We start from the raw sequence: 26,965 nt of genomic DNA, 5'->3' as shown, positions 1-26,965 counted from the left end.
AGGCGGGGTCAGAGCCGTTTATTGGAGGAGACCGCGCTCAGCGGGGCGGGGCCGCGGCCCCGCGTGCGCTGGCCCCGCCTCTCACGCGGCACCGCACGCGGCCCCCGTGCGCGCGCCTGCCCCGCCGCCACGTGCGGGGCCGGGGCCGCCCCCGGGCGGGGCCGGGACAGGGGCGGGGCCCGCGCGCGCGCAGAAGCGCGGGGCGAGCACAGCGGCGGTCGCGCAGCTCCAGAGCCGGGTCCGACTCACGAGCTCTGCACCCCACTTTATTAAGGCACTGTGCAAGTGGTGAGCTGTGCTTGTTAGTAATTAATGGCAGGAGTGTCTTAAGGCAACCAGTTAAGTTAGTTAACATTTCAGTAATGAAAATAGTTTTGCTTTAAACAGCAGTAAATGGACTGAAAATGCAGCAGGTTTGAAGTGGAGAGGCTGAAGATTCAGAGGCACCTTCAGTTGATCTGAGTTTCTTCCTGTAACTCATGAAGAAGTCGAGACTACAAAAAAAAGAAAGAAGTGGGGCAGTGTCCTTCAGCCCCTCACCATAACAGTCCTGCATTTTAAGAATTTAAGATAATAAAGATAAATCCCTCTTAAATCCTCTAAATCTAAGAATTTGCCCATGTTGGTTTTCTTAGCTGCATTCTTCCTTTGTGCTTGCCTTCCAGTACTTCTCACCCAGGAGGACATCTCTGATGTCAGTGGTTACTGCAGTGTTTGTTACTGTATCACGGCACAAACTTAAAACCTTTGTCTTCCCATTAAATATCTGGTGATTACATGGGGACTCAAAGACTGAACTATACATTCCCTGGCTCTCCATCCTAACCCAACGTTATACTCATTTCATCTGGCAGCAAAACCTCTACTCAAAGAAAACCTCCCTGCTATGGCAGTGCACTTGGAACTCCCAAACCAAAAGAGGTTTATCTAGCAGGAAGCTATGGCAAATGATGAATAGTTCTCGGACAAGGGAGGTGTGTGGAATTTGATCTTACGCTTCTGCAACATGCAGCTAAAAAAAAAAAAAAAAAAGCACGTCTATTCCTGGTTTCTAAGTCCTTGCTATTTTCATAGCAAGGTGGTTGAGATTCAGGTCCTGGAGCTCCCACAGTAGTCCCAGTTTACCATTCACTGCAAACAATGCTTGTTAAAGCTGTCACTACTACTTCAAATTAATGTTGAAGTAGTACTTCTATTTGAGTATCGTGGCTTTATTTAAACTATACCAGTCAGTGAATTAACACCATTAATTCCAAGCCTATGAGGAATCCCCACTTTGGTGAAACTTACCGATGATGATGATGATGATGATAATGACAACAACAGCTATCAATATTGCCCACATCTGTGAAAAGAAGCCACACAACGCTTACTACAAACCATGCAACAGCACTAACTGCCCCTCAGGATACAGGAAAACAGCCCATTCAAGGGAATATAGCACCATGTGTCAGGTCTAACATGGCAAGCAAAGCTTCTCGGTAAGCAAGCTTGATCCACACTTAGAGATGGCAGGTCATGCACACAGACAAAACACAGCAGTACAGTCTCCTTCACACAGAGATTGTCTCAGGTGAATACACAAGTCTTTGTTACTCACCAAAGATGATTCCAACCTTTGCCAACAGCTACAAGTACAGGAGTCTGAGTGAGCTTCTTCCACTTTCTAACACTTCCTGTACTTTAACTCAAGCTATGCATTTTTACGCTTTTCTTCCTGTTCCTCAACACCTCAGATTACTGACGTGTTTCCCCACTGGCCATTACCATGTTACACAAGATCTTGCATAGGGCAGCATGGCCTCTAGTCCAGCTTTTCATTCCTTCACCCAGCCACTATGTCAAGCTTTAAAAAGCTAGATGCTGTAAGTTAAACAACATTGGCTAAAGTAATCTCTTCTTCTACCTTTTGGGATGCCAATTGTAATAGTGTTACCTGTAGTACTGCACAGCATAAGTACACAAGGGAAGGTTACCTTACAGTTCTTCCACCAATACTTCCTTTTCAGCTTGGCTGCACTGGTCTCAAATTGGGAAGCTCCTGCTTGCAGTGCATCAGCACGGTCGTCCAGCTCTGATAGCTTCTGATCTCGCTCCAATACCTTGTCCACATTCACTCTCATGATGTCAACAACCTGCACCAGTTTAATGCTTACAGTAAGTTGTATAACCCATGGTAGAACATAATCGCAGGCAACAGACAGCAACACATGGTACTCGGTGTTCTCTTTTCAGAAGCAGAGGCTATTACCTTCTAATATATGCAGTCATAAGCTTAAACAAAACCCTGGAATTCACAGTTGGGCTGGAAGCCCCTAATACCTACTTTAAAAAGTCAGTAGTGCCAGTAGTGATGGCATTCCTTCAAACCTGGGAAATAATTCCTGAGCCGCTTCAGAAGGAGTTGAGGCATATAAACATGATAGTAAACCATATGTCAAAAAATACTCTTGCTAGCCAGCCTGGCTTTTGGACTCCACAAAAATCTAGACACATCATATTTGGCAGTCAGCCTTCATGGCTACTGATGAGAAAAAAGCTTTTTCTCTGTAAGAACAAAGGTTTTTATCTTTAATTTTGCCAAATCCTCAAGCAGCAAGATTGCAGCTAATATTTGGACACTGGTAACTTCTCTCTACTTCCCCTTCATATAATGAAGGGAAAACTGCTTTGGTAAAAATATCTCTTCTAGTTTTATAGGTTTCCTGAAGGAAAACAATGACACTGCTATTGGACTTGACTTTTACCTCATCTACTTGGTGTTGAGTCTGCTGAAGTCGACGATTACTGCCAGCAGCCACATTTGAGCTTCCAGGGATACTGGCTGACCTGCAGTAAAGAAAGTCATCATTATTCATCTGACATTCCTGAGATGTATCCTTGGAATAAATGTAGGGTAGTTTCCTACTGAAGAAATGGTGTTTTAACAGCTGACATTAGGTGCAAGACACACTGTGTTCCAAATATCTTGTCAACAAACTGCCTGCCATTCTAAGAGACAGCAATGGCTTGCTAATACCACATTTTGCAATAAGGTACAGGACAGCTCCAACCATGGTTCAGGGCTCAAGGAGTCAAGAGTTTAGGCTCAGGGGCGTTCTTGAACAAATACTAAGTTTCAAGCTACAGTATTTACAAAAAAATTATATACAAAAACTTAATGGTTATTCTGACTACGTGCTTCTCTGTTGTTGGTTGTCTCTATTATTTTGAAACAGTTGATACAGAGCAAGCAAAAGCACCATAAGGAAAAAGAATCTGGCATATACAAGAATTTACTTCTGGTCAGCTTTGATTTCATAACAGAGGGTTTTTGTTTATCAGCTTCAACACTCTGCATCTTTGTAATGGATGCAAGAGTTCCTGTACATACTCCTCATACCCTTTTCACTGCTTTGCCAGGTTTTTTGCATATCTCTAGAACTATCTGTAGTCAATTTCCTTTTCTACGTTGTTATTTCTTCCACATCAGACCCTTGTTTAGCGCATCCTGGTACTCCAAACAGCCAATTCTGACTATTTCCTGAATTTACACATTTATACATTCACTTTAAGTTCCACGGAGAGAGAACAAACGTGTACACGCATAAGGCGAGAGCCGGGAAGCCCGGGGAGAGGCTCGGAGCAGGCCCCGTACAGGCCAGCATCACCGCTCGACTGTTTTGGCACTTCCGCCAACCTTTGGTTCTATTTCACTGCTAGTTCCAGGGGAAGAGTCTCGGAAATGACACCTCCAAACACAATAACGCTCCGGTGCCCAGCAGGCGCTGCCCCGACGGGGCGGCCCCGCTCTGACAGGCGCCCGGGGACTGGTGGAACAGCCCGGCTCGGCCAGCCCAGCGCCCCGGTACCGGCCCGAGCGGGGGCCGGGCGGGGCCTCTGCGCAGCCGCTCTGGGAACCCCCGCCCGCCTGGGCGCGGCCGGGCCCGGCGCCGCTGCCCGGCTCCCCCGCGCGTCCCCCCGCACGGCCCCCCGCACGGCCCCCCGCGCGTCCCCCCGCGCGTCCCCCCGCACGGCCCCGCACTCACATCCTGCCGGCGGGAAGGGCCGCGGCCGCAGCGCCCGGGCGGGTCCAGCGGGAACTGTGCTCGGCGCCGACGGCGCCCCGAGGTGACGTCAGAGGGGCGGGGCCTGCGGGCGGGACCCGGGGCAGGGGCGGGGCCCGGCCGGGGCCACGCCCCCAGGCAGCCGTCGGGCGCGCGGCCGCGGGGGGGCGCTCTCCCCCCACGCCGGGCCCGCTCTGTGGCCGCAGCCCCGCCGGGAGGCAGGGCCTGCTCTGCACCACCTGGGCTCGTTTTCGCTTTCCCCCTTCACTTATTAAACCGGCTTTTTCTCACTCCAGCCATTTTTTTCCCCTCATGTTTGGTCTTCCAGTTCTCTTCTGCCATTCCACTGGGGAGAAGGGGGAAGGTGGGGCAGTGAGCAGACAGCTGGTGTCTACGTTCAGTACAGGGTCAACCCACCACAATACTAAAGAACTCGGCAATTAATAGGTATGTGAATAGGAAAAATGGGGAAGTAGCTGAGATCAATTTGGGGAGTTAAATGCTGATTTATTTATCAGGAGAACATAATTAAACTTTGTCTGTCTGTAGTCAAAAATAAACTCTCTAAATGAAATCTCGTCTTCTGTTGTGGTTCTGGGTTTTGGAAGAACTTACTTACAGCACTACTAACAGAGTCTTTCGCATACCAGATGACTATTAAACTTGGTTTTCCCTGCTAGGCTGGCCTTGTAGTAGACTGGTAAAAAGTTTCAATTTGGCCCTTACAAAAGGGCCAAATTGTGTAACTTCTATATCTGATCAGTGCAAAGTTACTGTGTCTCATTTGTATTATTGTGACCTCTTACATATCTGCATCAGCAACCCTCTTGAATTCTCCTAGGATTTGACTCTGCTTTGTGCACACTGTAGGATTTAGCATTTTGCTACCAGGTACATAGGGTTTCTCATGAAAAACCCTGGAAGTGATTGTCCACTGACAGGAACTGAAAACAATCTGATCTCAGACAAGCTCTGGGGGTTGCACCTGCTCATGGGCAGGCTGTTACACCTGTGAGAAATCAGATGCAGTATACTTAACAAGCAGATCATGTAGAGAAGACATACATTTTTTTCATGGTTCCTTACAGTGACTAAAGGGCTACATCGCTCTCAAACTAGGATGGAGGAGATGTGTTTAAAAGAAGGCACACACTTTGTATGGGGAAATTTTCTTTGTTTTTAATTTACAGCAGAAAGAATATAAAGCATTCAGAAAACATTTTCCATATTTTAAGGGCAATTCAAAACATTTTGCATGGTTCCAGCAGCTGAGTTCTTCAACAGATCCATTGATTCAGTGATGCTTTACATGCACGGTTACAAAAATAAAACTTACAAAAGAGAAGACATCTATACTAGTTTTACATGCAAGTCTTGGGGACCCCCCATTGGGCACCAGCTATTGTGTGGAACTGCCATAAGCGTGCAACCAGAGAGGGGGTTCATGTTATATTCTGTATTTCTTTCACACAGTATTACTGCTGTCGAATGTGTTTCACAAAGGAGCGGTTCCATTATCAGAAGACAGAAGATCTGGCTCCTGGCACTTGGGAGTTTGAATTTTCCTAGAAAGCTGCACTTACTTATCTTCGGTGAAAATATAAGTTCCACAACCAAGAAGAGGGTTCGCAGAATCACTTCACTGCAGGGGAGTCCTTCTCCCTCCCCAGTGACACACTGAAGGGTTACGGCCCGACACAACAAAGCACTTGGGAGCTGTACGTGGCTTCAAGCATGCGGGGAGTTCTGCTGCGCCCGCGGAACTGCCGGCATGGTTAACACCAGTACAGGCTTAAACGTTTGGCTGAAGCAGGATCTAGATTAGTAGATACACCACCAGGCCCATGGATCTGGAAGAGTAATTTGAAATAGCTCTGTATATTACTGAATCATTTTCTGTAAAGACAAGGAGTTAAAACATTTCCACTGAGGTCACTACTCTTGTTAAGAACAGATCAATTCTATATTGTCACGTATTGGTTAATGGGTACAATATTTCACTTTCAAAATGTCAGAGTTCTTCCAGTACTAATACAGAGCATTTCCAATTCATTCCAAAGGAGATTCTTCAGTGTCTCCTGTTCTGTTTTGGCGTGAGAGGAAAATTTAATGGTTAAGGTTCCAATTGCAGACAGTAAATGGAGGCTACAAGGCTGCCCACAGGCACAGCGTGAGTGCCAGGCCATTCGTTTTGCCTTTTTCCCTTTTTTAGAATTGAATCAGGTCATAAAGCAGCAGTTCAGAAATGTACAAGAGAATTCTGATAATGAGCTATAGCACATCTACTATAATTCAATGCTGGCAGTGAAAGGAAGTAATTAAAAACAGGTACAATTATAGAAAAGGCACCAAGAGCACTGACCCCAGTTTTTTTGCCACAATCTTTGTTTTTACTCTTCTTGTAAAGACACCAGTTTCAAAGCTTCTTATATGTGAATATTTTTTGGCTTCACAACAAGCCCTGCGTTTAAACATTGCAGTTGGTGGCCGGGATCAAGCAAGAACAACTACTCCGAAACTAACAATCTCAGATTTACACAAGTCCATTCAGAAATTTTAAACTGCCACAAGTGAGACAAACAGACAGGAGCAGTTTCTGATCTCAGATACATGTACATGACCCACAGTAACAACATGGACTTCAGGAGTTTCTTCCCTTACATTCCTATGTAATGAAGATCAGAACCTGGTTCCCATTGTTCAGAATCTGTGACAATTTTAAATTAGTAGTTCAATTTAAAAAAAATCTAATTTCTTTGGCTCCTCACTATGTGGAAATAGCAATATACCATGACACCCCTACAAGATCAGTTTGCATCTTTTTTTTAAGTTTTACTTAATTTTTTTAAATTTTTTGTGCAATTTTTATTACATTTTCTGACTTCCAGCAGGAGATATGAAAATGTGAAACATATTTTCTACTTTTGTACTATTTATTTATTTATTTTTTTCATTTTATGTTCATTCTAAGTGTTCTTTATTGGAGTGAGTGTATGGTGTTAAGCTAGATACGGTTTTTGTACTCTTATGATTATCTGCTTTGCAAAAGTAACTTAATTTTCTTAAGCAATATTAGCATTCACATTACTTGGCACCATTGGCAAAAAAAAAAAAAAGAAAGAAAGGAAAAAAAAAGACGGGGGGAAAAAAAAAGCAAGGAATATAAATTAAACCCAACTGAACCAAACTCCTGGTAGCCAAAATCAAATGTAAACATATCCTTTTTTTCTTTTTTTTTTTTTTTTAAAGTAATGTTGCTCTGCCTTTTTTTCCTAAGTCTAAATACAGTAGCTCTTTTTTGCCATTTAGTCATGCTTTAGCAAAAATGTTCTTCTAAAGAACATTTAAAATAAAGTTTCTTATAGTGAAATAAAGTTTTTGTTTCATTTTACAGACCATAGCCACTAATGCTTTGCTTTGTTCATTTCTTTTTCTTGAGTTCATGCACATATCTCTTTGTTTTAATATATACAATATGTACAAACAATACATCCACACTCTTCTGGTTCATTCAGACAAAACTATACAAATAATAATTTTATCTTGCCAAGTTATTGACCCTTTGTGAATAAAATATTTAGTAATTAATCAATATATTCCCTTTCAAATATTTTTTTCTCATTTTCCATTTCTACCTTCTATATATACAGAAAACTGCCCAGATTTTGATGAAGTAGCCAAAATAAGAAATTTACTGGCCAGAATGCAGCACCACTGATCTTTAGGTGGCTTAAAATGTCCAGGCAACATATGTACGTGACTCTGCAAAATGACAAGAGGTTTGACATAAGAGGAAAAAGCTACATGTTTTACAAATTATTTAAGAACTTAATTAATTAAAACAATAGTACATGAAGGTAAGGCTAGAAAATAAAGTGCTGAATATGAGAGAAAGTACATGACAGTTGATATGTTTGCAGGTTCTAGTAAAAATACCAAAAAAAGTGTTTAAAACTTGCTTAAGCTGCTCTCTCCATTCTCATGCATTACCCGTGTCTCTCACACACCAACCCCTTCTGTAAGTTCCCACAGGATGTATTAAAAACCTGCAGATTTAAAAAGTTGCATTAAGTGTGCTGTAGAGGTTTAAATAAAACACAAAAGACAGGAGTGCGAAGGAAATGAGGATGCATGGACCCAATAAAGATGTACTGATCTAAGCCCCTCCACTGAGACTCTCAAAGCTTCAGTTTCTTGGAGATGACTGACAGGTGCAGGAACAGCATTCTTGTGTTGCTTGTGCATTCCCACCTTTTCTGAACAATATTTTTGGTATAATATTTGTACAGTTCCACATGTTGTTTAATACAGCCCTATATGAAAAGGATAATTAATCGCTTCTTCGTTCCTTCTCGGAGAATGAAGCAACTCACAATTTCTTCCTGGTGTCTTTTGTTTTCCCAACGATCCAACAGAAGATTGAGTTCCAAGATGTCTTGCTGAACAAATTAAAAGTTGTCCATGAAAGTGCAAATGCAATGACCAAAACATTACTGTTAAAATCCTGCAGCTGGTATTTCCAGAACTGCAGTGGGTATTTTTGTTGTTGTTGCATGTCTCTGCTAAAAACAGAAAATGAAAACAGTCTGAAAAGCAATGTCACATTGCTACGGGATGCTGCTGCGTATCTTCAAGTTCCTTGGCCTTTTTCAATTCTTTCACTCTGAAAAAACAAAGAGGAGCTATGTAATACTTCTATTGCAAATCTCTTGAAGACACAGAACAATCAAAAGGACTCCTCAGTCCAGCTTCCCGTGCAGAAGAGCCAGCTCTCAGAGAAATGACAGGAGGGTAACACCTTCCTGACACCATAACAGTTGGAAGTGCAAGAACGGGCCACGAGAGATCTGAGACAAACACATTTGGAGACATACCCCTAGTTCCAGCTACTGTTTTTCCCCAGTATTTGCAACTACAGCTGGGCTTTGTTCTGGTGTTGGCCTATCTAATTGCTTGGGGTTTTCCGGACTGCTGTTCACTAACTGACCCTGCAGCTGCTCTTATTTGTCGTGGCAAAGGGGCTGTTCAGTGCTGACCTCTTTTCTTCACACAGTGTTGAGGCAGTGACAGCCTGATGTCGTGGCCAGAACAGTGGGGAAAAATCAGTCCATCCTACTAGGAAAGGAAGCTTGGTGTTGATACAGAATCTCACATGAGAAAGTGTGTATATGCAAGCAGAAGAATTGGTATGGGTGAGAGAAAAGGTGTTTCACACGTATTCCAGCTGCTGGGGGCTGTATTTTCTAGCATGTTGTTGGGAGTAGATTGTGTGTTTTCCCAGCCAGCAGTGGAGGATGCTGGATGCTGTGTGCTGAGGGTGATGAACCTACAGCATGGAAGAGTCACCGTCCCTAGATGAGGCCTGGTGCCCCATTCAGAACTCTCTAAAATGCATGCGACACATTACTTCCTCTAACACTTGTCAGCATAAGAACTAAGCCATCGCTGAAAGATGGAAGAGTTAAAAGTTAAATCAAAAGAATGAAGAGGAGGGAATCCTTTTAACCCCGTTACGTGAAACAGAACTCTGTATTGGTGCAGAACTCTGTATTGCAGCAGCAATCCTCTCCTCAGACTTAACCTGGCTGTGTGTCAGTGCAGGCTCCCTGCAAAGGAGCCAGACCAAATCCAGGGGGACTCCCCATGCTGTCCCTAAACCACAAGGCAGCTGGCTGTGCTTGGGGCTGGCTCTGCCTCTGCTTGCAGGGAGCTCCTCTGCAGTACGATCCCTTTGCCACTTGCCTCCACCTGTCTTCCCTCTGCTCCTGCAAGGGGAGGACAGACCCCTGCAATAGGAGCAGAACAGAGCACAAAAAAAAAGGTGATTTAGCTAAGCATGTACATGCTCAAGTGCTCAAGTGCTGTTGCAAAATCTTGAAAGGATAAATAGCAAAGGTATGGTACAAAAAATTGTGTCAGAGATGCAAGTCTGTGTAACGGAAACCAGCTACAAGTGAGTGAATTTAACAATAAATAAATGCACGTTGGGAGAGCTAATCAGCAGCGGTGAGAGTTTGGAGCTACGGTATGTAGACTTATACCCCCACATCCACTTTTGGCTCGCACCAGCTTGCTAATACAAGGATACAATGAAGGCTATAAATTGATCTTTATAAATACACCTCCATTTCACCATTTTATTTATTCATTTTTCTGCATGTACTATTACTCAAAAGGGAGCTGGCTGCTTTTACCTCTGCTTTAGCTGACTCAAAGCTCTAGCACTCAAAGGCATTCTCAGTATTTGTTAAAAGTGGCCAACAGGGGTCAAACCACACTAACCCATATGCAGGTAAGACCTTCACTAAATACCTCAATTCCAGTGGCCTGTTGGAGAATATAATGCATGGAAAGACAGAGGCTGTGCTAGTCCAAATGCACACACTGTTTTGAGAGTCTGAAGGCCACTGCTGAAGGGGCCCCAGCACCCCTGAAATCTGAGCCTCTGTACTGCTCCCCCAGGTGACAAGCAGTGCTCTCATCCCCAAGCTGAGGAAGGGGCAAGGCAGCCACCAGCATCGGGGGTTCTCAATTCCTACTTGGACACTGCTATGCTGAGCCCAAATGCCTGCTACAACTTCACAGAGATATCTTCTACAAGAAGATTTTGGGTCTACACAAACTGGTGTCTAAAAGACCCTGTTGATATCAAGGGAGTGGAGGCTTCAGCACTGCACAGAAGGCAGCAGCAAGCCTCTACTCAGGCTGACAACCTGACTTCTACCTGAGTTCACTGGGGTTCTACCTGCTGTGTATGGCCAGATCACCTTTTCAGTACAGGAAACAGAGGAGGGCCGGTACAATGAACTGAAAATACTCACAAATTACAAACTACCCATCTTCAGTATATTTGGTTTTCTTTTCTTACAGCAGAAAAGCAGCCTCTCCCTTGAATTTATTGCTAGTACTTCTATTGCTCTGCTGCTTAGCAGCAGGAGGCGTGCCAAGATCTGTGGTACTATGCTAGAAAACGTGGTGTACTTCTTTGCACTGGACAATTTTTAAGGCTTAGATTAACTATGTTCAAGATATCATCAATTAATGCATGATTTGCAGTGCAACTTCCAAGTGTTTTCTGTTGCACTTCAGTACTGTAATGTAAAATTAACCTGGTATTATAGATCTCTCACTGAGAACATGCACATTAAATAAGCTGGTGGCTCTTTCACTAAGACATGCTATTCCTTACTTTGGCACTTTACATGCAAAGGCTACACTAACAAAGCACTTTTGCTGGAAGAATGCATGACATGCTTTGCTGCAAACTTCAACCTACAGCATGCAGTATCTGTACTGGTGCAGACCTATTGCATCTGTTTGCCTGGAACATACATGCCAACAGAAGGTAATTACTGCAGCAGTCAGCCTTAGCACAGGACCTTAAAGATCATCTAGTCCAAACCCCCCTGCCCTGGGCAGGCACACCTTCCACTAGACCAGGTTGCTGAAGGCCTTATCCAACCTGACCTTGAACACTTCCAGGGATGGGTGTACACCTTGCACTTTGCTTTGTTGAACCTCATGAGGTTTTCAGAGGCCCACCCCTCAAGCCTGTCAAGGTGCCTCTGGATGGCCCACCCCTTCCTTCCAGCCTGTGACTGCAGCACACACACAGCTCGGTGTTGTCAGTGAACTTGCTGAGGATGCTCTCAATCCCACTGTCAATGTCACTGACAAAGCTGTTGAACAGGATCAGCCCCAGCACTGACCCCTGAGGGACCCCACTGTCTCCACATGGACAATGAGCCATTGACCACAACTCTGAGTGCAGCCATCCAGCCAGTTCTTTATTCACCAAGTGGTCCATCCATCAAATCCATGTCTCTTCAATTGAGAGACAAGGATGTCATGCAGGACAATGTCCAACGCTTTGCATTTGTAACACTTTCCTTGGTCAAGTGAATTTACATGGTTGTAGGTACAATGATAATTACTGCTTAAAAACACAAGCACATACTAGTACCAAATTTCCCTACAGTAATGGTTCAGACTCTCAAATTTGCCATCGGTACATTACTGAAAGCCATTGCTCTTTAGTATGCAATGGCTTAAAACAAACCCTGCATTCCACAGCATTTATACACTTAAGCTTCAAGATGATGACCATCCCAAGACAGCACATTTTTTTTATTAACTAATCTCTGTGTTCTGTATATGGTGCATGTGTCACACTGCACATGGGAGTGCAGGTAGGTACTGTGAGTCCTCTACCGATTACGACACTGCCCGGTAGGTACAAAGACCTGCACTCTGCAGCTGCCAGTCTCTACTCCTCACTCTGGAGCTGGCACTGGCTAGGGAAGTTCTCCCTTCTCCTGACAGCTGGCACAAGGCAGCCCTGCTCACTGCAGACTCTGCAGCAGGCACAGCCAGAGTGAACTGAAGTACTTCCAAATGCTACCAAAAATGGAGCCAATCTATGGTCAGAGTGACACTGGAGAAGCACTGAGGTGCTGTTGTGAACACCTTGCTGCTTCCTCAAACCATGCTAAACAGGAGGTGTCAGAACCATGCATCAAGGACCAAGATAATCCATTCACTTCCTCTGAAAGGCTTTGTCAAGAGAACCTAAAACAAATTGTCTTCAACCAATTAATTCTTTCTTGGATAGTCTGTACTGCAGCCTTTCCTGTGTCTTAGAAGTCCTTTCAGTCCTCACTGAACTCTTCTTCTCTGAGTTCCTTACTCATTGGTACTTTGATTTGGTTACAACAATATAAAGTATTAGTAGGGGGGCTGGTATTTCTTCTTCATTAAGGCTCAGTGTAATAAATTCTCTAAATTTTCAACTGCAGTTAAAAAATACAGTTTGACCAGGGAAGAATTTTGGACAAATAGAACCCCTGAGATTAGAAACCCTCTGAGTAAGTGCTGCCAGGAGAGATTTTATGTGAACAACATAGCATTGCTTTCAAGCTAGAAGGCAATCTTCTTTGGTTCACATTTTTCCACTCTTAAATTGAGGCTGAGGAAGAGGACTAAAGTGTAGCATTTGCAGTTACAAGCAATAATAAACTGCTCTAAGAAACAGGATACTACTGGGATTTACAGAATGGAACAGTAGAATGGATGTTCTTAGACAAGATGTTTCAATCCAGTTTGGTAGACTTGCAGTGAGACTTTTTTTTTTTTAAACAATAAAGAAAATGAGAACACCGAGAGAAAGTGATAGCAGCAAGTCAGGTGCTGTTAGATGGTGTGCAAACCTCTCCAGGAGTCTACAAGCACCAGCACGCTAGCTCAGATCACTTCTGGGAGTGCCTCAAGCTGTCTGGGACTGGAGGTGAGGGCAGCTCAAGTGAGGCACAGCTGCAAGCAGAGCACACCAGAACGGGAAACAGGCTCTAGCTGCTGCAGGTCTCCAAACAAGAAGCACCATCCTACACCAGCAGCTCTGAAATGATGCACAAAACTGCAAGGACCATAACTTTGGTTTTGCACTGATCAAGCCTTGAACACAAAACTCCTCAAATAACATTTTCTCTAGACCATAAGAGCCTCTAAGGTACAAAGTCATTCCCTCAGCAAGTGCTGAAGAGCAGATGGAAGGAAAAAGCACGTGCAATAGAGATGACCACTGATAAGGTGTCTGAAATAACAGCTGTGGTGCTGACACACAGAAAGGGAAGAGAAGATGACTTCAAACATGAGCTTTGAACCCTGACTGTTGGGAGCTGTGTCCTGGTTCCCAGATCGCTCCAGCCAGACAAAGCTTCTGCCCTTGGCACTGTGGTACTTACTTGGACACCATGAAGGAGGCTGCATCGGTACGTGCTGAAGCAATGTAGAAAGCAACAGACCCAGCAAGTGGCAGCTTCTCTCCCCCTCCCCAGTCCTGTACGGGGTGTCAGCAAATGAACCAGGCCTACTTAGAAAAAGTCACAGCAAACGATGGCTTCATGGGTAAAGCGTAACACAAAGCTGCTTCATCAGACTTACTCCATAAGGCCCAGCCAAGGAAATGCTGAATGAGTCTGAATGCTGAAGATCAGTATATAGGGGTGCAAGAGCCAGAGAAGGTTGGCTGGTGAGTTACCTGTTGCTCTGAGAGCTGAAATGGCCTGTGGGACATTTAAGAAAAGGGAGCTCTTGCCTTTTCCCAGATACCTCATTTAGGCAGCAAAACAAAAAAGACAGAAAGGCCCAGTAAGAACGACACCCCAGAGCACATGGTCTGCAATTTAACACACACATTTTTGAGCTCCAAATACATTCAGCCCCTGCAAGAGGTAAATGAAAAAAGAAATTATTTTGAAAACTTTTGTTGCCGGTACAGTGACGCACATCCCAATACGACATTTTCGCATATTGTCCTGAACTCAAACAAAAGGGACTTCCCAATCCCTCAGAATTTTCTCCCATTCTCAGTCTTACTAAGAGATGTAAGAACCCAGGCACTCCAATGCAATGTCTCCCGCACAGCATGGATCAAAACCACACAAAAAATACAAGTCCTAGATGCACAGGGGTAGCAAAATGTTTGTTGCTAAAATGCTAAAAAAGGGAAGAGTATGCAGAGAACAACAAAACATAGTAGATGTTGTTTATTCAGGTATGAAATGAAGCTGTACTTACCAGAGAACTGACTCCAGGTGTCAGCATGTGTTACATGCACACTCCCCCAAACTGGAGAGCAGCATTTAATCTAACCATGAGAATGTGGTGGGGGGTAAGGGGATCTATTTGTACATGAAAGATGCTGTGAGTGAATACAGTTTTTATTACTCATGATCACATGTAACAAGTGCACTTGTTTGGCCCCAGAGAGGCAGAAAGTGCTAGACTGGCCTAGTGATGTGAAAAGCCTTGCTCCATGTGATCGGCTCCAGATCCCCTCTGCCAAGGCTGTGGCAGAGAGGGTCACACTTCAAGCAGCCGTGCAATTTGTTCACCTCTATATCTGGACTAGGAGCAAAGCTCTCCTTTGCAGGGGGCTATAGCAGATGGTTTGACCAATGAGCAGGCAAACATTTGTGTAGTGGGGCACTGCGAGTAGCTGAAATCTCTCCCCTGAAGCATCTGTCCTTGAGATGAAAACTATTACTTAAAGGCAACAGCAATCGGATGGGGTTTTTTTTCCCCTAGAAGGTAATTTCTATTGCAGAAAGATATCAAGTTTTGTCTCACAAGAGTTGGCCAGTAAAATCTCCTGCCTCTCCCTCTTTGCTGATCCTGGTGTACTGTAACCCAAATAAATCCAGAAAAAATAATCAAATCAATTTGAAAAGGTTTTAAAACTGAAACACAGAAGCAAATGCTACCATCATTTATCTGCACAACAGCATGTGTACAGAATACATCCAATTTGTGTATTACAGACAGACACATTTGCAGGCATTCCCTCAGCACAGGGGGATGTGTCAGCCTGTGCACGTCAGAAGGCCCAGGAATACTTGTCTTGTGGGTGTGCATGCCAGCAGCACACGCACACAGGTTCTTATCAGAATGCAAAGAATAATTTGCTGTAACAGATTTACTTTAGCAGAACAGCAGCCAATACATTTTGTGATAGCTCACAGTTTACTTTTTCCAGATAAGCAGAGAACTCCCTCATTTCCTCACCAATCCCACATCACTGGCCATTCCAGGCAAAACCTTCAAATGCTACCAAACTTCCAGAATCTGCTTCCTGATAATTTCTCATATGTTACATACACAAAGCTTTAAAGTGCAACAACTGTTTCTCCTGCAATGCTGACAACCTGCCCGTCAGCTGCACCTACACCACGCAGCCCCTGCAGAGCCTCAGGGCACGTCTGGGCCTTTGTCCCCATTTCCTCCAATTCTTACTTCATTTGTTGTTAGTAAAGAACCCAAATTTTAATTCGTAAAAAACTGAGGATATGCAACAAAAAATGGTAGCATAAACGTCATAGTTTGGAAACAAATGTTATTGGCTGCTGCTTCTTTGTTGGGCTCAGTAGAGTTAAACAAATAATGATGTCTCCAGCAGGCTTAAGCCCAATTCACACTCTCACTCTTGAGTCTTGAAAACGATCTCTGCAATTCAATGTCAGCAAAACTCCATGATGAACCATTTGTTTTTCTTTTCTGAATGTTACATGGAAGCAGGAGTCCAGGCCATCCCTCCCTCTGCCTCCCCTCCCTTGCTGAAAACAGGAATAATAAGCACACAAATGATGGTATTTCTGATGGCAGTTTTTGACAAAAACCCTGCTGCCCTAACAACCTCTAAAGGGAGATGGAACAGAGCAGCCTGCTGACAATTGAGGCATGTGCCTTGAGAGCCAGGCCATTCCCTGCTCGTACAGGGGCTGTGACCTGCCACGGGAATGCTCCCACCTATTCCCACCCTCCTGTCAGGGAGGGGAGCAAACCAGCCGCTAACATGACGAAGCACACACGTGAGTGGACTCTTTCATGCTGAGAACGAGGCTCCCAACAGAAGCTCTCTTGGCACTTAGTGTAACACAGTTACAGCATCTCCATTTCAAGTTTGTTTTCCTTCCCATTGGAGGAGTGGATTAATACATGAGAGAAGCAGCTGTCAAAAAGCTGGCCCAGTTGTCAAAAAGGCAACCAGATGTGTAACTTACCGAAGACCAACTTCTAGAAGATAAGCATTGGTGCTTAACCACCTTTGGCAGTAAAAAGCAACGTGAGGAGCTCTTCCACCTGGCTCAGGCAGAAACAAACACTCATCTAGAGTAGGCTGCACCTGAACTGCAGCTTCCTACGCTCTAGCCTGAATGCTGTCGCAGTCCATGACAACGGGCATCAGTACTCACTGAGTGTGTGTGAGTGCAGACCCTGTCAAGTTCCAACATCTACTAACAGCCATTTTGGATACTGAAAAAATATCCCACCGACAACGCCGTCTAAGCATGCCCATGATGAATATACATGTCCTTTTTCACAAATTCATGCATTGGTAACATCTACTGCAGAGCTCTGTCCTGTTACAAAAGCAGCAGTGTTAGTCATTGCAGTAGGGTTAGTTTGTACAGGATTCTTTTATATAATTAATGGAGGTGAAACTTAACTGGCATATCTCGGCTGCAGCCCCATGCAAGCAAGCAGAAAGCAAATATATTTAAAATGGAAGAGAGGAACTGGCTAGCAGGCAGCTACACTCACCCTTTTGTACAGCCTATGGTCCACCAGTGGGCTTCAGAGTGCAAAACAATACCAAAGAGCCATTAGACACACATGGCAACAACTGTACCTTACCCAGAGCTTCACTTCAGGGAGGAGGAGACAGCACTTCTGCTTGCCTGGAGAGAAAGAACCCTTCCCACTCCTGCCTATGGGACTCCTCTTTACCAGGGAAGAGCAGTCCTGTGTGTAGTTTTTTAGGGCAGAAAGTTATAAGCAAGTAGAATAAACGCAACACTGTCATCCCCATGGCATTTCTACCTGCATCCTGCCTACCCTTGCAGCAATCATCTGTTTTCTATCTCATTCCAAATGCTACTCCATAGAAACCACTGCAGATCATAATCACAGCAATGGTCTAGGTATCCCTCAGAAGAGCAGAAGTTTTCTACAAATCAGAAAAAGAACAGGAAATAGGAGGCTACCTTCCCAGTGAAAGATGTACCATACATGGATTTGGCCCAGCAAATCCAAACCCACTTCAGAGCTCCCAGATTTCCTTGCAGCTCTAGATGTGTCATATCTGGGGATCACTAAATAGGTGGAGTCTTCCCAAAACCACTAAATACACAAAGCCCTGGTTCTGCCTCACACAGGGCAGTGTGCCTGGAGGCAGATCAGCTCACAGGACGTGTAAGGCTGGAAGTTAGTCAAGTGCCAGCTGACAGGTTCAGGCACCATGGGAGGATGGGTAAAGCTCTCCTGGGAGGCCAGGAAGTTTCTGTTTCTCTTTCTCAACAAAACAACACTTCTGTGACAAGTCACGTTGCTACCATGTTATGGCTGATGCATGTTTTTCACCAGATTTTTGAAAATATGACAATAGATGGATAAATATGGTTTTTTTTGTTCAAAGTTAAAGGGAGAAGATATATGTCTGATGGTCAGAATGACTGCTGCTGATGAATGACCCCTCTTGCCTCTGTGACACCTGAGAATAATCAGCTACCAGACCATCAGTGTCTTCTCTAAGAACATATTCAACCAAAACCGACACTTCTTTTCTGATTTTCATCAACATCTATGCATCCACTACTGAGAGCTCCAATAATGCAGAACCTCTCTCATCAACTCTCTCAAACACCTGAAATATCTTCTGGTCAGGCAACAAATGTCGAGTTCAGGAGACAGATCCTCAAGGTGATCGGAATCACACTTGTGTTATTTGAGCCTTTGTGCCAAAAAGTTACTAAGTAAAATAGAACAAGGTGATCATTTAAGATGTTCTGAATGTGAGTGGAGAACGAGTTCTCAGAATTGGTTTAAAGGAGACTTTGATCAATTTTAACAGGAAAAAAACCTACCAACCAGATGGTTGCCAGGGAAACGCCTGAGTAAATCTCACCTAAAGGCTACAGAATAAGCTCTTGAGAGTAATTTTTTGGCCTACCAACAGAACCTGCTCATGGACAAAAACCTAGGTTAAACCGTTCCATTTTCTTTTTAAGGCTGAATTTCTGAACTTTAAGAATTTACTGCCTTCTCACTTAGCTCACTATTCTTACAAGAGATCACAAGTGGCTTTTACAGCCTCTTCCCTCAGCTCTGTCAACGGACAGAAATCTGCTACAAGATCCTATTTCTTTGATGTTCCTGTGCATGCTCTCTTTTCTCTCACTCCCTCAGATTTTTCAAAAATATCTGACTTGTACTGACAAGGCACTGCTGTTTAACAAATGGCTCTATAGTGCCATTTTTATGCTACAGAGCATTAACTAACATTAGATACTTGTTGTTATGGCTCACTCCTGGATGTTCAGGAGCTTGGATGGTTGAGGTGTTTCTTTCTGGAGACTGGGCCTTTCTTAATTTCTTATTTATAGCAGCAGTGTGCTAACTTTGGAAAAAAAAGTATTATATTTTTCCTTAACAGTTGTTTACACAAGCAAAAGACTTCCATTTGTCTTCAAAATCCTGGGTGGTAATAAATCTCTAAGAACCCAATTTTGTGTGGTGTTTGTCACCGACTGCAAACAGCAGAGGGAGCAGATCCCTGTGTGGTTCCAGTAGCCAAAGGAACCCAAGGAGAGATACTAAAGCAGTGTGACCCCAGGATCACAGAGGTAGCCCAAGTGTATAGAGCATGAAGTGCTTTGGAAAATATCTTGCTTTGCAACTGCTTGCTAGAGCTTTTTTGGCAAGCAGAAGGAAGATGGGAACAAGGCCCAAACCTGTCACATTTCTAAACAGTTCTATAAATCTGGTAAATTTAAGCATTTTTCAAGCAGATTCTGAATGCTTGCCATTTCTGAATGTTCTGTCATTTTGGTACGTCTTGCTTTTACTTTTAGCATTTGCCAATGCCAGAATGCTCCTGTTTAAACTTTGTGGCAATTACTAGTATTAGTTACAATAACATGGTTGCTTGGAGAAAGTATGTGATTGCTTGGAGAAAGTATGTGATCACAAATGTGTGATCATTTCTACTTTAGAAGGAAAGGCAAAGGTGTTTTGAAACACAGCTAACATCTTCAGTGGAAATAAGTCACTTTTTCCTTTTGTTGCATCCTAGCCATGAACCGCGGACGAATTCCCAAGTAACCACAACCACTAACAAAGTGCCTCTGGACATGGACAGGACTGCACTGCTGCAGAAACTCAAGCACTGTGCACTGTGACATAAGCCAGGGAGAGACTAAGGACAATGAATCCCCCCTGCTCCTGAATTCCTGTCTGTAACTACTCAAGAGCTAAACCCATCCTGCAGAGATGCCCAGCAGCAGCGACCATGCTGCTAGAGAGAACAGACTGACCCCAGGCAAAGGGAGGGGTCTTGCCTCCAAAATTCAGTGGTGCACATGAGCAGGGTCTCACTCTACAAAGGCAACAGGAGACACTGACAAAGAGAAAGGCAATGAGCTGAAGTCAAGAACTGCTGGAATCATGGGCAATTTAAACCTGGGAGAGTCTGCATTACTCAACAGTTGGAGTCAACTGAGCCCAGCTGAAGTCCATGGCACATCCTGGATGCTGGTGGGAACGCCTGGGATATTCTCTGGGCCTGTATGAGAGTTGGCTGCATGGACAGAAATTTGGTACGTAGCTTCCCCAGGGACTGCCTGGATCTCAAGCAGATCTGAGAGGATACAGAAGTTCTGAGCCTCCGTCTGCTTCAGCAGGACATGCTGCACAACAAACACATCTTTTAGTCTCTTCCATATGCCCTGCCAAAAACAAGAAGCCACTTGTGCTTCCTCATCAATAACTGTGGCTGTTTCAAGTGCATTTGGAAATGGCTTGAGAACTACAAAACCCTCTTTCTTGTCCACGTTTCTTCCCATAAGATGTCCTTCAACAGCATGAGCCACACTGACCTCCTGCAAACTGCAGCTCTAAAATTCTGCAATAAGGACCAAGTTTGTTTCTAAAATCAAGTCTATCATATGCCTCTCTGAGAGCTCTCCTTATTCAAATGACACCGGGCTGAACTAAACATGCTTCAAAATGCATCAGGTCTGACCAGCTCCTGAGTGGATGAAATGCATGGGTAGTGAGAATGGAGGGAGCAGGGTCAGAAACCTCGGAATTCACCTTTGTCTAGGCAAAGTTCTGGTTTGCAACCTGATAACATAGGGGATCCTTTCAGCTAAAAACCAAACCAAACACCCCGCTCGTAGCAGAGTACTGGTATGGCAGAGCTGGCTGCCACAGGGAGCACGCTGGCAAGCCCGCGCGTGTTCCCACACTGGCAGGAGATGGTTCATCTTCATGTCTGTGTCTGTACTCTCGGCTCACTGCAGTATGTGTGGAGTGGCTGATGTGAACTAACTTGTCTGCTGCTCTGCTGGCACATTCCATCTATCCACATCAAAAACTATGTACACTTGAGGAGAGCCAACCAGATGATCCTGTGACCAAACTAAAGGCATTTCCAGTACACATCAAATATTGTCACATTTTGCACTTTCCCATGTACTACGAATGCTTTGTGCAGCACTTACAAGCTGCTACTATGATTTAACAAGCTTTTTTTTAGACTTCCTCAAGTCCAGCTTTTAAAGTCACACAACCTGGGCTGCTGTACCATATCAGCAAGGGAGCTGAACACAATTCTCTTCCAGCAACAGTCCTAAGTTAGAGTTTCATTTTTAACAATGTATCTTGGAAGCAGCTCAGCTTTGTTCTTTGCTTAGAAGATCTGTAGCAAGCTGATTCTATTATACTTTACATTGCAATCATTGTGGACACACTTGAATATTGTCACATTGGAAGGGCAGATACCAAAAGACAGTGTCGTACCTGTGGCGGCAGCGTCGTAAAAACCGCATAATCTTGCGAGCAGCTTGATCCTGCTTCTTGGTAAGCAGACTGCTTCTAAACACAAAAAACCCCAACACTGAAGTGCAGGCAAAACTGGGGAGAATACTACTAAATGCAAGAATAATTATCCTATGAATCACAGTCCTTTTCCCACTAGCCTTTATCTGTAAATAACAGCACAGCCCTGAAGAGTGTAAAAACAACATATAAAGATTCCGATAGCATCTACCATCCCAGCACTCACCTGAGTTTCTGTTGCACAATGGTGGCTGCCCGACGGTTTTGCTTCCTCTTCCCACATTCTTTGTAGCTGCGATAGTACTGCTGGATCAGCATCGCAGCTCGTCGGCTCTGCTGGAATTTTTTCTGCTCATAATAACTTCGGAATTTGCTCTGGATAAGAATGGCAGCTTGCGTCATCTTCTTATAAAGTGCATACTACAATAGAAACAAAGAGAAGCTGAGGCATTCCAGTTAAGATGCAGGTTCCTACACTGAAAGACTCTTGAGCCGCTAAGACATGATGAGAAGCAAATGAGTATTCACTGACTGGGAACTGTATGAGAAAATGGTGACAGCAAACTGGAACAACTGTAAGACTGGGGCAGAACTTCATTTGCATCAAGAAAGCAATCACCTGTTTTGCTGCTGCTGAAATAGTCTGATGAGATTCATACACTCATAGAATAGTTTGGGTTGGAAGGAACCTTTAAAAGGTCATCTAGTCCAACTCCCCAACGTGAACAGGGACATCTTCAAGTAGATCAGGTTGCTCAGAGCCCCATCCAGCCTGACCTTGAACGTTTCCAGGGAGGGGGCATCTACATCTCTGGGCAACCTGTGCCAGTAATTCACTGCCCTCATTCTAAAAACTTTCTTCCTTGTATTTAGTCTGATCTACCCTCTTTCAGTTTAAAACCATTATCACTTGTCCTATTGCAACAGGCCCTACTAAAAAGTCTGTTCCCATCTTTTTTAGAAGGTCCCTTTAAGTATTTAAAGGCCACAGTGAGGTCTCCCTGGAGCCTTTTCTTCTCCAGGCTGACCAGCCCCAACTCTCTCAGCTTGTCTCTAGAGCAGAGGGGCTCCAGCTCTCTGAGGTGTCATTTAATACCTTGCTAGCAGAGGCTTTACATGTCCATGCTAATGACCAGATCCAAGTGCACTTACGAACAACTTTGGAACAAGTGGAGCTGAGCTGTGTTTGAAATGCAGCAGGTCTGTATTAGAGCATTGATTGCACTCAGGGGAATTGCTTTTCCCTTGCATACAGGAATGGCACTGCAGAGCACGGGATGCTCGGTTCTAGGCAGCCCTTGTTGTAAAAGCTCATAACAACAGCAGCAAAAGATGCCCAATTAAGTGACTGCAAGGATAAAGCAGTTTGAGTGACTATTCCAAAATGCTAACAAATTAACTAAGACCAAAATATACTTTTTTGTTTCTTCATTTTAAAATATCTTTTAAACAAATTGCTTTTGTAAGAACCAAATTTGCTGTTTATAAGTGTATTCCACGTTTCTAGGACAATTCACTTTTCAACAGCTCATTTTCTGTTTCTCTGCAACAGCACAATACTGCAAAAGTTTTGATTGCTCGTATATCCATTTAAATCCAAGCATTTCAAATGGAGTAATTCTAACTTAAAAAAACCCAAACAACCCAAACAAACCCCCAAACCCACAACAGCTAATTACGGCAAGTCTAATACTGAGCCTAAGTCACAGGTAAAACTAAATCTCATTAGAAATCCGTAACAAGCATCCACTGAACTCACAAATTTGCATGAGCAGTCACAGACATCCCAAATTCCACCTAGCACTGTAATATTTCTAGGCCTGTGAGTCCAAATAAAGCAGGCGCAAACTCTTAAAAAGAAAATCTTCTTTATTCTACATCCTCTTCCTTTCACAGCACGCAAGGAGATGATGACTGAACAGAAACCGTATGCATTCATGCATATTTTTAAGTCCTTTTTAAGATGGAGATGTAGAATAATGTATAGAAGTTGCACTCATACCACTGACCTAACACTGTAACAGAGGCTTTCAGTGTTTGCTGATCTTATCTGATAAGTTTTAATACTTTCAAAACATATGTGTCTGTTGTTCCTGGATATTTTATCAGCTTTGACTTCTGCTCACTTCATCAGACATATGAGACAGAAATAGCAGCTACTGTCCTGTACAGGGTAATGTCTTAACACATCTCAATATTTTCCTATCTATTGGGACAAAAACCTCAAAAAGCAAACAAACAACCCTCCCAACACCACTCCAAAGCAAAAAATAAAACCCCTCAATATCATCACAGGCTGCCATTTACCAAATTTCACTTTTTGGAATTGAAGCAGTCATAAGGAGCAGTTATATTTTGTCATTATTAATTTCTATTGGGGTTTTTTTCCCCTTCTTTTCTTTTTAACATCTTTAACAAAATGGATCAGATTGTGGTTTTAAATTTGCTGTTTTAAAGAAGTCCACTCATGGGCTGGTCATGGTTTTCCTTCAAATTTTTAGCCTAGATGGGACTTCTGTGGCTGAGTTACAAACCCCTGAACAGAAGGGTTCAAAAACAAACCCGTGATGTGAACTGTGACTGTTCCAATCTAGTCACAAGCCTGTGCTGATCTCTGCTGTTCAGTAACAAAGCAGAGGAATAAGGCATGTGAAAGAGAAATCAGCAGTCACTGGATAGACCAGACCCCAATATGTTTGCATTCGGCTTTAAGATCTGCTTAGCTGATTAGCTGCCCCCTCTCCTCCTCTTGTTCCCTATGGTGGGAAGAGGATCAGTGGAGATCTGTGAAGGGGAAAGCCTCAGCAAGCCCAGTGTCCCAGAGAGTTCAACTCACTTGTGCTGACAGAACAGCCTGATACAAAACTGGAGGAAGCTGTGGATGGAATATTACTCCAAGGACACATGCTCTCCAGGAGAAGTATGCCTTGCCTCCAGGTAGCCCTGAGAAAAGCTCAGTTGATTCTAGAATCTGATGAGAGCAAGATGTTGCACAGCTGGGAAACTCATCTTTACAGCAGAAAATTATTGACTGGGAACAATTTAAGACTGGCATCAACAGCTGTGCCTCCAGCATGAGTAGCTACATACTGAGATGTTGGTCTTAGGAATTCAGGACACAGGTATTTCAAAGATGAATGGTCAACATACTTCGGCAGGCAAGCAGAACACAGAGGACAGGCTGCATGGGTAGGTTAAATGTTCTCTGCTCCCCGAATGCCAAGGCAAAGGTCGCCAAGTGATGGCTGATCAGAAGCAGCAAAGGAAAGCCTGTCCTCAGGAAACTGGCTGCAAACCCCTCCCTGACCTCAGCCCATCACTGCTCATGGGAGTCGATACGCTGTGGCACAGAAGACCCTACACATCTCCTACAAGGTCTGGTTTGTCAGTGATTTCTCAACCACAGGCATTTATTAGTGGATACTATTAAAACATTTCTCCAAATGCCAGGTTCTCCTGGTTTATACTGAATGTGAAAGTTAGTGACCCACAGGGAATTGTTTCCAAAATACTGTTTGTATTTGTATTTATTACCTTCAAGGCTATCCAAGTAAGCTTGGGGAGAAACAGAAAAATACATAGTTAATGTTAGTTCTGCAAATAAAGTATGAAAAAAACAAAACAAAAAACCCCAAACAATCTTCTTTCAAAAAGAAGCGATTCCAGGATCCAAGACAAAGCAGTTTGTCAAGCAGTTTTTGAAAGGAATTAAGCTTCCCTATTACAGGAAACATCACTCCAGAATAAAGCCATGTGATGGGTTGGATGTGAATTATGATGCAGTCACCTAACACTAAAAAGACTTCCCAAATAAATGCTTTTATGAGGTTGTAAAAGAGCACAGGCATCTTGCCTCTCACTTTACGTAACATGCTGCCAAGCATCAAACAGATGGTGTCCGGCAGGGTAAAGGGCAAAGCGGGATGTGGGCTCTTGTCCCCACAAACAACAACTAAAAAAACCCGAATCAACAAAAAACCCAACCAAAAACCAAAAAGGAAAAGCATCTTCTTTTTCTGGGGTTGAGAACTCAGCCCGAAAACATATCTCCAACTAGTGTGTGGAGAACAGTCTCAATCCTGGAAAAACTTGCATTTAGCTATGACACATGATTTCCCATAGTTTAAAAGTTTAGTATGTGCAAAATAAAACAACCTATTTTTCATCTTTGCCTTTATCAAAGGCAAAACCAACTTCAATTTCACAATGAAATTTGGCAAGCAACTAGTCAGAGAATAGTCTCCTCAGGCTGTAGCATGCATAAAGCCCAGTAGGGAATAATACATCACTGCCCTCCATCTCATAGCAAAAATGCAGGTATTATCACAAACAAAATAATTTCAAGGATTCCCTCCAAAATTAAGATGCAGAACATGAATTTTCTTCCCTTTTCAAGTTTGCCTGAGCAGGGGATTTCACTATTGCATGCTGAAAAGCATACCAGAGGAACAGTGGGATAATTTCCATTACAAAGGGCTGCGTTCATGGCACTTACATGTGCTTCATAAAATTTCACTTCCTTGATTACCTGTTTGTACTTTCGGTAGCAACGCTGAATAACAGCAGCAGCCACCTCTTGCTGTTCCCGGAGAGGACGACCCTGTGTGGAGAAGGAAAGGAGCAGTAAGTACTCAGAGCGCATCAAAACCCAGGACAGACGACGTGGCTCTCAGCTGCTTGCAGGGCAAACCTCTCCTATGAGTGCTACCTGGTCTGACTCAGGCCTAGGCATTTCCTGCAAATGTCTCTACTGTCAACTCACGTAAGGAACAAACCCTCAAAATGCGTCTTTACACCAAGAAGGTGATTACCCAGAACCTCTGGGGTACATTTTGAGGATATGCTTTGTGAGCCCTGCTCCAGCACAGTGGGTGTGCCATGGCATGGCATGCTCTCCCCAGGACGGTATTTGCTGAGCAAACAAGCAAATGCCAGAAGCATCGAAAAGGTTATGACAGAAATGGTATTTTTGTCCCAGGAATGGGTATTACCCACATTTTGCTTTGTAACAAATATTACTTTCTCACACCTAACAAGGAAGACACTGGACGTTTGGGCCACATACCTTGTATTTCCTGAACACTGTCTGGACGAGTTTGGCAGCTTCATAGAGTTCTCTCTGCTCATGATCAGACAGAGTTAACTGTGCAAACTCATTTTCTACCTTCTCGCTGGTGGACGCACTCAGAAATTCGGACCAGTCTGCTGCCGAGGGAAGGCTGGGTTTCTCAAAAGCTATTTCACTGATTGGTGAGCCTGCAGGGCTCAAGCTGGTGTTCGAAGAAGGGGTCAGGGGTTCACTATACAGACTTCTGAAATACCAATCACAGTGGGAATTACTGGCTTATAAAGCATCCGGGCTGCTATCACAGATAAGGACAACAACATTTCTGAGTTCAAGACAGAAGTTCACGCTCCCCTCCCTCTCTCCAAGCAACACCCCATACCCCTGAGCCTGCCTGTATTACACTGCACTGCACAGACGTGGCACTGGAGTGAACCCCTCATTCCATGAATTTGTAGCT

General features: G+C 43.9%; 2 protein-coding genes across 12 annotated transcripts in view; both read right to left on the bottom strand.

Moving 5' to 3' along the window:
* Positions 1-2: 2 nt before the first annotated feature.
* VAMP3 (vesicle associated membrane protein 3) lies at positions 3-4,112 on the bottom strand. Of its 2 annotated transcripts, XM_039385663.1 has the most exons (6): positions 3,680-3,784; positions 2,748-2,829; positions 1,977-2,135; positions 1,601-1,628; positions 1,291-1,345; positions 3-494 (listed from the first exon to the last, which is right to left on the bottom strand). In XM_039385663.1, the coding sequence occupies exons 3-6, from the start codon at positions 2,121-2,123 to the stop codon at positions 380-382; spliced, it is 345 nt and encodes a 114-aa protein (XP_039241597.1). In that variant the 5' UTR covers positions 2,124-2,135; positions 2,748-2,829; positions 3,680-3,784; the 3' UTR covers positions 3-379. The 2 variants fall into 2 exon arrangements, with proteins under 2 accessions (XP_039241597.1, XP_027607237.1); XM_027751436.2 differs by lacking the exons at positions 1,601-1,628; positions 3,680-3,784 and adding an exon at positions 4,029-4,112 and having other exon boundaries at positions 396-494.
* Positions 4,113-5,205: 1,093 nt separating this feature from the next.
* Positions 5,206-26,965, bottom strand: part of CAMTA1 (calmodulin binding transcription activator 1) — a 228,172-nt gene continuing 206,412 nt past the window's right edge. For 3 of the 10 annotated variants that reach the window (XM_039385651.1, XM_039385656.1, XM_039385657.1), the window contains 8 exons: positions 26,506-26,752; positions 25,969-26,040; positions 24,975-24,995; positions 21,667-21,860; positions 21,402-21,476; positions 17,145-17,175; positions 14,083-14,153; positions 5,206-8,709 (listed from right to left, as the gene is read on the bottom strand). In XM_039385651.1, the coding sequence (XP_039241585.1) occupies positions 8,646-8,709; positions 14,083-14,153; positions 17,145-17,175; positions 21,402-21,476; positions 21,667-21,860; positions 24,975-24,995; positions 25,969-26,040; positions 26,506-26,752 (775 nt within the window). In that variant the 3' untranslated portion in view covers positions 5,206-8,645. The other 7 variants (XM_039385655.1, XM_039385652.1, XM_039385654.1 and 4 more) reach the window with 7 other exon arrangements.

Source organism: Pipra filicauda, unplaced genomic scaffold (assembly GCF_003945595.2).
Source record: "Pipra filicauda isolate LSUMZ 115617 unplaced genomic scaffold, ASM394559v2 scaffold427_size588224_pilon, whole genome shotgun sequence".
NCBI classification, from domain to species: domain Eukaryota; kingdom Metazoa; phylum Chordata; class Aves; order Passeriformes; family Pipridae; genus Pipra; species Pipra filicauda.
Note: the sequence above shows the minus strand (reverse complement) of the source record. Positions and strands in the feature narration are given on the sequence as shown.

Bases quoted from the DNA above. Each gene is read 5' to 3' on its own strand.
- VAMP3 (XM_039385663.1), bottom strand. From the start codon at position 2,123: ATGAGAGTGAATGTGGACAAGGTATTGGAGCGAGATCAGAAGCTATCA. The intron at 1,629-1,976 runs GTAACCTTCCCT...CTGTACTTGTAG, and splicing joins ATTGGTGGAAGAACTGTAAG to CTGTTGGCAAAGGTTGGAAT. The intron at 1,346-1,600 runs GTGAGTAACAAA...TTCTTTTCACAG, and splicing joins AAAGGTTGGAATCATCTTTG to ATGTGGGCAATATTGATAGC.